Source organism: Podarcis bocagei, assembly GCF_964188305.1.
Source record: "Podarcis bocagei genome assembly, chromosome: 1".
Lineage (NCBI taxonomy): Eukaryota > Metazoa > Chordata > Lepidosauria > Squamata > Lacertidae > Podarcis > Podarcis bocagei.
Window position 1 is genome coordinate 16,585,127 of NC_138125.1, and position 11,730 is coordinate 16,596,856.

The 11,730-nt window shown below is 40.7% G+C and overlaps 1 protein-coding gene across 9 annotated transcripts; it reads right to left on the reverse strand.

The window, feature by feature from the left end:
- Positions 1-522: 522 nt before the first annotated feature.
- ZNF839 (zinc finger protein 839) lies at positions 523-9,865 on the reverse strand. Of its 9 annotated transcripts, none has more exons than XM_081192218.1 (8): positions 9,472-9,859; positions 6,952-7,866; positions 5,757-5,987; positions 4,440-4,532; positions 3,080-3,223; positions 2,111-2,248; positions 1,682-1,802; positions 523-989 (listed from the first exon to the last, which is right to left on the reverse strand). In XM_081192218.1, exons 1-8 carry the CDS (start codon positions 9,820-9,822, stop codon positions 706-708), a joined length of 2,277 nt encoding a protein of 758 aa, XP_081048344.1. In that variant the 5' UTR covers positions 9,823-9,859; the 3' UTR covers positions 523-705. The 9 variants fall into 9 exon arrangements, 8 of the variants coding, with proteins under 8 accessions (XP_081048344.1, XP_081048345.1, XP_081048346.1 ...); XM_081192219.1 differs by having other exon boundaries at positions 1,688-1,802; positions 9,472-9,858; XM_081192220.1 differs by lacking the exon at positions 2,111-2,248 and having other exon boundaries at positions 9,472-9,861.
- Between the last annotated feature and the right edge of the window lie 1,865 nt (positions 9,866-11,730).

An 11,730-nucleotide genomic window follows, 5' to 3' on the forward strand; every position in this document is an offset into this window, starting at 1 on the left:
ACTTGCGGAACGAATTAATTTTGTCTTGCGGGGCACCACTGTAATAAGTTGTGTCCAAAAAACAGATCAGTTTGGTAAACAGTGCAGTTTACTTGGAATTCTAGTTACTCTTCAGTCATGTTAGTTGTAATTGCACAAAGGTCACAAGCAGCAGAAAATTAAGATTTAATAACAAAAATACACATTTTAAGAAATTGTTTTTTTAAAAAACACACCATATATTTTCATAATGGCTTTACTCTGAGCAAGTTCTCTGTGTGAACAATGTTGTTAAAAGAGCCTCTGTACTTTCCAAAGAACTTGAATGTGTAAGTGCATAGCAGGATCATCAATTTGGTTACAACACTGGTTGAAAAAGACAGCAGCACCAGGATGAGGCAAAGCCTGCACTATTTCATATCCCTAGAGAAGAGTTTCTAGCTCATCCAGTCATCTTTTTAATCGATTGTCAATGAGTTTTCTAAGATCATATAGAAACGCTATCTCATTGAGACCCAAGTGGATTAGCTACTGCCATGTTACTAATTTGGGAAGATTTTGCTTAATCAGATACCCTAGGATGTTCACAATCTATTAATGACAAAATCCTCGCTTCTTCCTGAGATTCTTGATATTTTTCATTATGATTGCTTTCTTCATGCACTAACAAGGAAGGATTTTGATTAGGTTTTTTTGATGCTGTGGAGTTACAAATCTCAAACACACTTAGTCCGCTTGCTGCATTACCCAAGTGTACGCTGCCACCATCTTTTCTTGTGAACTTTCTGAACTGGCAAGTGGCAACCTTTCACTCCGTGAGAATAGATAGCCTGAACAATCCAACCCTGATACACTTGAAGGTTGTAAGATCTCAGCCTTCCCTTGCAGGAACTGATCTGTATCTGCAATCTCATTTGAAGCTTCTAGTTCAAGTGATTTGTGGAGCTCCTTTTGGTGTAATGTATTTCCGGTGCAAATGTTTGCTCCGCAGTTCTGTTCTGGGGGGAAACCTAAAAAAAATCAAGTTAAAAAACATAAAACTTCAGTTTACATGCATGCTTTTCAAAACAGACAAAAAGGAACGTGTTTTATAAACTATTTATTTCATAAAAATTATATACCACCCGATTGTGGTATATGCTACCCATATTAAAAATTAAGCTGTTTAAGTATAATATTAAGTATTAAGTAGTATGATAGAATAAACAATCAGCTTCTACTTTGACAACAGATTTTTTTAAAAATCTGCTTGGCAGTGTTAACATTTATCCCTGAAAGTAGCCAGGTGGTGGAGTATTTACTAATAATAAATAATTGCATTATATCACATTTCCTTCCAATATAGGTTGAGAGTTAAACAAAGGTATAGTTTTGTATGCCCAATGGGGCTTTAAGCTTGTGTTTCTAAAACAGCAGTATTGACATTCATTTGGTGAAATCTGGATTCAAATCACCAATAAAGAAAAAACAAACAACTTTTGGAAAACCTATGCATTAAGCACCTTGGCAAGAAAGGAGAATGCAAGTGTGAAGGATACAGCAAATTTTTAGCTAAGTTTCCTTTCTCTCTCTCTCCCTACTTAACATTATGTTTAGACTTATACCACTACAGTTTAAAGGGTCATTGTACGCTTTCAGCTTCGTAGCTATTTGCACGTAATTTTATCTTCAGGAGAGAATGGAGATATTAGAATTCACATACCACTACCTTCATATGCAGGACTTCTTTCCTTTATTTCACCTTGACTTGAACTGATAGTTACACTTTCTAACAAATTTTCAGCTCTGATCTTTTTTGCAAATGGCAACATTTCATCTGAACCCTGTTGAGAGAGAAAATAAATTTACCAGCATATTCATCAAACATCAACTTTTTAAAATTATTCCAATATTTTAAAAAGCTCTGTTTATTTGGCAGCACTTTGTGCCACACAAGAATCCAAGTAAATGAACTTATGCCAAAAAAGTATTGTTTGCTTTATTATATAAAGACCAATTTTGTATGGAAGATGAAATATGCAACAGCTTCTTTTCAGCAAGACCTATACAAGCAAAAAAGCACAAGAAAAGTTAAATATGCTACAAGGTTTGTACAGTATTATTGATGTGGCAGAATTCACCTATTTTATACCTCAGTTGCTCGTTTCTGTCCCAGAATCTCTGTACATACAGGTGCATCAGCAATTTTAATACACTCGGGTGAAGATTCTATTGTTTGAACCATTTGCATTTCAAGATCACTGCCTATAATTCCTAGAGATTCAGCCACCTATGAAAGACGAGACACAATATTTTTGTCCTAGACCAGTAATACACAATTTATTCACAGTAAATTTCATTATTTCAAAATTCTTATTTACAGGCGTTAAGTCAGCAGGGCATGCACCTGCTTTCATTATTTTGAGGATGGTTTTATTAGACCTTACCAAGTCTTCTTTGTTAATATTTTGAGTAACATGTTTGTAAATAAAGCTGCTTTAAAGGTAAAGGGACCCCTGACCATTAGGTCCAGTCATGACCGACTCTGGGGTTGCGGCACTCATCTCGCTTTATTGGCCGAGGGAACCAGCGTACAGCTTCCGGGTCATGTGGCCAGCATGACTAAGTCGCTTCTGGCAAACCAGAGCAGCGCACAGAAACACCGTTTACCTTCCCACCGGAGCGGTACCTATTTATCTACTTGCACTTTGACGTGCTTTCGAACTGCTAGGTTGGCAGGAGCAGGGAACGAGCAACGGGAGCTCACCCTGTCACAGGGATTCGAACCGCCAACCTTCTGATAGGCAGGTCCTAGGCTCTGTGGTTTAACCCACAGCGCCACCTGCGTCCCTAAAAGCTGCTTTAGCGGAAAATTATTTAGCTATTGTGGTGATAGTTTTTTACTTCAAGGTACTATATTTGATCTTAGCAAGTAGGCCTAAAAGCAAAAGATAGAAGCGCAAATATAAAATAAGATGTACTTAATTTCTGCTTAACTTGAGTATTTGCTATTTATCTTCACACTCCTCCTTTTAAAGAAAATGTGTTCAGTTTCACCTGCTGCACTCAGTTTAGCTACTGGGTCTTGATTCACAGCCACACACGGAACTACCCAACATACCTTTGGGTTTTTTATTGCCAGAGGGTTGTTTGATTCAGGAGTACTCAGATAGTTTTGGCACATTTTCTTTACTATAGTGTGCAGCTCTTCAAATTCCCGGTATACTTCTGGAAAAAGTGCTTTGGTTGGATAATTTTTCTCTACCTGTTTAATAATAATAATAATAATAATAATAATAATGATAATAATAATGATAATAATAATATCTTTATTGTCATTGCCCCTCTCGGGGATAACGAAATTACTTGGCTGCTCCATCCACCCAGGTAGGGCACTCCACACAAAATCAAATCAACTATAAAAAAACACTAATTAAAACAATACAGTATAAAACAGCAAGGAAGTTTAGTAACAAAAGCTACATGAATATGAGCAAATTCACAATCAAGTGCTATAAGTATAATTCAAGCCTATTATAATGCAAACAAGTAACAGGCGATTAAAGGCAGAAAGCACTATTTGAACCTCTCCAGCAAGTCCCCTATCTTGACCACATTGGTTTGGATCAGAGCTGTCAGTCCATCTGGTTGCCGTTGGCTTAAATTGTGACGGAGCCAGCCATCACAAATGGCGCAGTTTAGCATAAAATAAAGACACAGAGAGCCAGCAATATTTTCAGGATGGTATGAGCAGCTCCTTTCGAACTTCTCTTCTCTTCCGTAACTTTTATTATCCTTTGTTCTCTCCTCTCGCATGGCCGTTTGCCAAAGTCTCACATTACCTACATCCGGTCATGGCTTAAACCCACCCATCACCATATAGGGTTATACTGCCCAGAGGGGGAACATACGGTAACTCCATATAAGGCTATGCACTTAATACACTGCAAGGCACGGACATGCAGGTCACTGAGGTCAGCGAGGCACCAGGTGACGCTACAAGCCTTTTTCATGACTTCCTGGCTCCCACAAAATTGATCTTATGTTAAACAGTGTCTGGAGAAGTAGGGACTGGGGAGTTAAGAAAACTAAACAACAGAGGCTGTGGTTCAAGGTCCAGGAAGATTATGTTAAGAACCATAACTCCTATCTACCCGTTACGAGAAAAATATCTCACTGGAATAATTTACTGTACTAATCTATATTTCCATAAAGAGTGAAATAAAATTGTTGACTTTCCCCTAAACTATAACTTCAAATAGGGCAGGGAAAGTGATGTGTCCCACTTCTTCAATCTTCCACCATGTAATTCCTTGTACTCCTCCTGGTTAATCTGGTTTCATCCAATTTTTGTTCATACCCGCATGAGAGACTCAAGTTTAAAGAGTTTGACTATAGGAAATTAAATCCACATTTGCAGATAGTGTAAAATGCACAAAATAAATGAATAATAAATACTAAGTTTGCAAGATGTATCTTACCTTCATCAATAGGAATTCAGATACAGTAACAAGTGTTGTAAAGCGTGGAAGAGCCAGCTCCATAAAATCTTCATTGGCACATTGCTGAATCAGCTATTAAAGACCATAATAATTTCTTTAGAGAAGCCATAAAGTCAAATCGCTAAAACGCCAAGTCTAAATACATGGAAATGAACAAAGAAAAATGCATGATATCTGAGCAATTTATTATAGAAAACAGATAAATCACTGAGAAGTGTCAATGTTAGGAGACAGTTCCTAGAGTCATTGCCAGAATAAATTCAATTTTTAAATCCCAGCAGTTATATCTAGGGGCTACCTCACACAACATTCTTCCTGCATGGAGATGATCAAAACTAATGCAGAAAACCTGTACAACTTGTGTGAAGCACACACAATTGGATTATTTTGCCATGGGCAGACACTTTATCCAAGTTTTCAAGAGAGCCTTTCCAAAGCCTCATTTACGACATGAAAGGCTAGCTACCAAGTAGAATTTTCGCTGGCAGATTCTGAAAGAAAAAATAGTAAGTCTTTCACCAGATAACTAAATAAGTTGTAGGAGTTTTAAATGGTTGAATCTGCATAAATGGTCACATTTGTATAAATAGCTTTGATGAGAAAGGCATGCTTCCTCTTAGATGATGCGGCAGGCACCCTTAGAAACATTTCCTTCTGCTTGAAGAGAAAAGGATAGTTCTTATAAGATAGCACCAGCCATCTCCCCATTTTATACTTATAACAAAAATAATTTCAGGAATGTGTGTTGCCCAACTGAGACACCATTTCAAGTTATCAAAACATTTTAAATGGATGAGTCTAACTAAGGGATGGGGAATCTTTGTCAACCCTGGAGCAGCACTTCCTCATGAGCAATGTTCTTGAAGCCATGCACCAATGGTGGCAAGGGCGGCTGGCAAAAGTGGTTAAGATTTTTTACTTTGTACTGTAGGATCTCTTTCCAACCACACAAAAGTCATAGGTTTCAACACACATGCACACACATATCTCTCCATTCAAGTAAGTAAGGTACTATTAAGGTACAACAGCAAATTCCAGGTAGGCAAAGTCACTCAAGGAGGGTGAGGAGACGGATTGGTGTGAATCCAGAGGGCCAGATAGTTCAGAAGTGGGGAAATGTCCAGGCCTCTCTAGGTTCACAATCCTAAGTATTTTTACCAAGGTGTAAGTCCCACTGAGCTCATTGAGACCCAATTCTCAGTAAACATGCTTAAGATTGTATTGTGAGCACTGTAGCCTAATGGAGAAACTATCACTAGACAAGCGAGCACGAACAATTGTGAAAAGGAGCCATACCTCTTTTAGCCTAGCTTTCCTTCTAAATATACTGTGGTGCTCTGCTGACATATTATTAAGACACTTTGAAGAGAACTGACTGCGTCTGCTATATCTTCCAGAATACCTTGATCTTTCAGCTGTCTTTGGTCGGCCACACCTTCTTGGTTGTCGGGGTCTTCCAGGACCCAAATACAATAAATCGGTGTTTTGATCTTCTATTAACTTTCCATCTTCTGTAGATGTAGAAGACTTTAAAAAATGTTCATAAGAATGCTTTAAACAGTTTTGACTTTATGTATTAATTTTTCAGTTTGGAATCATTATACTAACATTATCCTATAAAACTGAGTTAAAAGACACATATACTTCCCACATGTCACTTTAAGACAAGGAAGATTGCAAATTCCTTTTCTCCTACCTTTAATGCACCGCGATGTCACATCATTATGGTTTGCATGTGCTGCTAACTTTGCTGTTTTAGGATTTATTTTCACATAACCCTGTCTACTTCCAGAAACAAGGACTACCTACTTTTTGACATGGTAAGAAGCACTGATAGAGCAACAAGGCAAAACAATGGTGTCTCTGGAATTACTGCAGCTGGTAAGCAGTTTTCATTTGCTTGCTACTTGCAAGGAAGCTTCAAAATGAATCTTGCAATTCAGAAGGAGGAAGGCAATGAGACTACTAACAACACTTTTACACCAGTTACCTTATCTATCCAGTAATCATGACCACTAATTCACAGTATTTAAAGATCTTTTAAGACATGCATGTATCAATACAGCACTGTATTGCTTTCATATGATAAATGCCTTTCATGAAAAGGAGTTTTTGTATGATATGCTTCCCCATTACATTGATTAGAAATTGCCTTTAGAATAGATTGTCCATTAAATACTTAAATGTTACCAGCAGCCTCTATCCCAGACTAATTCCCTGTTCATATTGCAGAGATAAGAATGGCATACATCTGTTTTTCTCCTAACTTTAATGAGCTACTAGCTTTTAGAATTAGAAGTGTCAATAGTGCAGTTGTTTAAAATATTCCAGCAATGCCATTCAGTGAAGCCTATTGTATAGATTCCTGTAGCCATGAACTGGATTTAGATAAGTGGCAAAGGGAGATCCAGCTTGCTCTGGAAAGGCAGAGGGCATGAGCTGACCATTCCCTGGATAATTTGAAATAGAAATAAATATATATTTCTCTTACCTGTTGCTTATTCTCTATAGGAAGATTATTTTTCAAGTCTACAGCTGATCCAATTTCATTTATTAAAGGGGCACTAATTGGTGGTGGTGAAAGCGTCTGATGTACACTTTCACAACTTGTCTGCCCAGTACACTCCAGCAACTCTCTATTTATAGGAGAAGATTGTGAAGATTCTTCCTGCCTATGAGCTGGATTAAGTTTATAATGCCGTGCTAATCCTCCTTTTCCTATGTAGGATTTTTCACAGCATTGACATTTAAACAATTTTGGCTTCAGGTCATAGTTCAAGGGTCCAAATAATGAGCACACTTCCTTCTCCTTGCCGCTTCCTTCATCATCTTCTAGACTTAGCTCAGCATAGTCATCAGAATCAGACTGGTGACAGTCAGCCAAGTCTTTAGTTTTAATGAATTTGTAATCCTTAGCTTTATATTTGGGAGGCCTTGAAATCCGCCCAGAACGGGTTTTCACTTTTAGAGACTTTTTAACTCTGTATTTGTATTTCTTCTCGTGGTTTGTGAGTGAATTTGCTGAACAAGATGGGGTGCGAGTAACATTTGCAGAATCTGAAGCAGCTATTGCAACAGATATGTTTTCCTGTCCCTTGACAGCGAGGCCATTGAGTACTTCATGTGTTATCTTGCCTGAGGAAACTTGTCCAAGAGGATGTAAAGGTTTCTGCAGAAGCAGCTGAAGGGTAGGTTCAGAAGATTTATATAACAAAAATTGCTGTGGTCTAGGCACTGTAGCAATATGTGGGTTAATAACACTGAGTGCTACAATCCTGGAATTTTTCTCAAGTGGCTGATTCAGAGTTACAATTTTTGATCTTTGAATTGCTGCATGAGACCGCTCTGATCTTTCTTTCTCTTTTTTCTGTTCTGGCTGTACTTGGACACAGATGGTTTCCAATGGCTGTAAGAAAAAATAAAGCTTGTTTAAGCACAAAGTCATATAAGGTTTCCTATACATTCTTGAAAATGAAACTGATGTAGACCACCACACACTAGTTTTTAAAAGTCTCCTTTTATCCAAGTCAAGATTGGTCAGAAATTGTAGCACAATTGACCCTTTTTAAAATATATATATACTCTAGCTTGCATACTCCTGAAACTACTATTATACACATTTATCTACTTGTCATGTCATTGTAAGGATTAAAGTTAAGGTTTTATGGGTAGTGGAGTAAATTTTTAATAGTGACCTGAAGGAGATCAAGGGCAGGAAGGGGAGAAATCATGTGGTTTTAACTGCTAACTGACCTGCTATTGTTAAGCAGATTGCTGGGTAAAAGTCTGGCGTGGTCAGTAGGTGTCTCATCCATGGGAAATTAATTGACGGGATTTGTGAAAGTTGGGAATCTCCTTTCATTTCTTTATGGTACACCTCTCAGTTCAGCTGAGGGAGCAGATGCTTGTGCAACTTTAGAATGGGCAGAAAGCAGTAGTGGAGGAGGGTGGGGGGAGGGCAGGGTGTCCTGGGCATGATGGGGGGCTGGAGGGTGTCGGAGCTAAGCAAGTTTTGGTGATGTTCCCCAAAGAAGTTCACAACTTTGGGGAAGCTCCACCCCAGGCGAGGTTGTGATGGGTAAGCACTGCTTACCTTGCTCTCTGGTAAATCTACTGCTTCAAAGACGTGCCTGTTTGTATACAGGAGATCCAGAATTTCTTTTCCTCCCAAGACACCTTAAGTTTCCAGTGCTTTCTCTGTCATTCAGAGGACACTAAACCATTTGCACCCATGTAAAGCAGCACTTTGGTGACCCTATATGAATTTTTTATTATTATAGTTATATACCACCCTACAGCCAAAGATCCCAGAGCGGCTTACAACATAAAAATAATAATACGTATTTTGTGTTTTTATGTTGTAAACCGCTCTGGGATCTTCGAATTAAAAGCGGTATATAAATTTATTAAATAAATAAATAGCAACAGCCCTCCGCCCCGCAAGCAGCAATTTAACCATTCTACGACTTAAGGTCCATATAGTTAAAGCCATGGTTTTCCCAGTAGTGATGTATGGAAGTGAGAGCTGGACCATAAAGATGGCTGATCGCCGAAGAATTGATGCTTTTGAATTATGGTGCTGGAGGAGACTCTTGAGAGTCCCATGGACTGCAAGATGATCAAATGCATCCATTCTGAAGGAAATCAGCCCTGAGTGCTTAGTGGAAGGACAGATCCTGAAGCTGAGGCTCCAATACTTTGGCCAACTCATGAGAAGAGAAGACTCCCTGGAAAAGACCCTGATGTTGGGAAAGATGGAGGGCACAAGGAGAAGGGGACGACAGAGGACGAGATGGTTGGACAGTGTTCTCGAAGCTACCAGCATGAGTTTGACCAAACTGCGGGAGGCAGTGGAAGACAGGAGTGCCTGGCGTGCTCTGGTCCATGGGGTCACGAAGAGTCGGACGCGACTACACGACTAAACAACAACAACAACGACTTAAGCATCAGCGATCCCCCTCACCCCTCACGAAAAACCCCCACTTAAACCCCACAGGCTTATTTCTTATACCTTGGGCGGCAGGAGCCTGGCGGGGACACGGGGCACCTTCTGCAGCCGCTGCGCCGCGTCGTGCGGGATACTGGACACCGGCGGGGCCGCCGAAGCCGAGGCGGAAGTCGCTGAGCAGAAGCCCCGAGCCGGGAAGTGGGGATGAGAAGCCGCGCCGCCGTCGTCCTGGGCTACAGGAGAAAAGGCTTCCCGCCCTTGAGGCGATGCCGCAGCCCCGGCGATACGGGGGCCCGCGGGCCTCCCGGAGACGGGCCTCCCCGTTTGCTTCCCAAGGGGTAAGGTCTCGCCCGGCTGCTGTAGGCCGAGCAACGAGTCCGGGTCCACAGGCCCGCTCGCCTCAGAGGCCGCCATCTTAGCGAGTAGCTGCTGTCAGGGGAGACAGTTGGAAGTCTCCCTAAGCCCCACCCCTACCGCGCGCATGAGGAACAAACGGCGCCGGACCAATAGGAATCGGGCTCGGCTGTTTGCGGAACGTGACGACAGCGAAGGGGTGGAGTGGGGAGGAGGAGCAAGAGTTAGAGCGTCGCGGTGGGAGCCGAGCGGGGTCAAATTAGCTTCAAAAGCGTTTAGTCGCTTCCCTGGAGTCCTAGTGCTTCCTCTTCGAACCCCTCTTCCGCTTGCTCATCTCCTTGACGCGAACTCGGCGGGCACATTCTGGATTTCGGGCAGATAGGAATAAATAAAATCGCAGGTTAATTATGCCTGGAGAAGCCGTGTTTTGTTTGCATTATCCAAGGGAGAAGCTTTAAATTCATTATTATTATTATTATTATTATTATTATTATTATTATTATTATTAAAATGGAAGATATTGCCAAAGTCGAGGTTCTAAATGCCGAGCAGATTAAATAGATTGACAAAACATGAGTATTCTGGCCTTATTTGTCTCCATAGCGATCTGTTCGAAATGCCTGTACAGAAATGGGCACAGCCCTTCCGCAGGATGAAGCCCGGGTGGTTTTTACTTAACCACAGCTTTCTGTTTTTGTTGCTGTACGGATACATTTATTTTGAAATCAATCATTTTTTTCCTAAAAATCGTAAACTTAAAAAGAAAATAGTTTTTCAACACCGCATAACCGTCGCCTTTTATGCTCTTTGCAAAATGAACAAATTTGCTTTTTTTTCTAAGCGACATTTTACGGCAACGGAGCATTTGTTTGTTTTGTGGCGGACGAACATTTTATTGAAAAGCAAAAGTCTTCCTCGTGGCCCGTACGGGGATCGAACCCGCGACCTTGGCGTTATTAGCACCACGCTCTAACCAACTGAGCTAACCGGCCACTAGGAGAACATTTTGCCTTCGCCTTCTTTCTGCTACTCGGTGACTCAACTTTGAAGATTGGAATTCGTATACAATATTAATGGCTGTGCTTCTGGAGTTGCATGTCGTTTCTTTAAATCACAAATGTGTGTTTCACTGTAAAACGAAGCAGATCTGCATGCTGTTCAAAAGTGATCCATTTGAGTGTGTGTGAAAAATTATGAAAAAGGGCTGCTTCGTTTAATGACTGTCTAATGGCTATTTATTACACACAGAGCATCGACTACACGAGTCAACACTATGCCCTTTATTTAACAGCTAGAGAAAAGGTTTATGAGCAAACGATGCAACAGCTGGTTGATTTTCAGAGCTGGATACACCTTCGAATTCTGGATTTTCAAAATCTCTGTTTTTTAGATCCTATGTTGTCTCATTACACGGAGCAGTTGCAGAGGTATCTAGCGAACTGGGACCCAGTATTCGAGCTGCAGTTATCCACAGGCAAGATGACATTCCTGCAATCCCAGTTCTGTACTGGAAGTGGCGACTTTTGCAAGAGCGACTCAACCAGCATGTTATTTCTTTCCTTTTGAATGCCTGCCACGTCAACTCCCACTCCAAAATAACTACTTTGTAATTCTGACAGTGGGTGGTGGTTGGTTTTGGTAACATAGCTCCTTTTCAAAACAACTATATTTTGCTTAACTGTGCTCAAGATGTGTCTTCATGGAGTAGGAGATGCTTACTCGGAAGTAAGCCTCGCTGAGTGCAATGGAACTTGCCCGCATGTAAGTGTGTAATTGAGTAATTCTACCTGATGCCCCTTACAGTTCAAACTTAAGCATGCGTACTGGGAAGTTCGACGGCGCCTTACTCCCAGATAAGCTTACTCTCCTTCATTTGACGATTCTAAAGCAGAGGTTGCCTCTGTCATGGATTGTGATTCCCGCATTGCCGAGCGGGGTTGGACTAGATGACCTTTGGGGCGCCCCTTC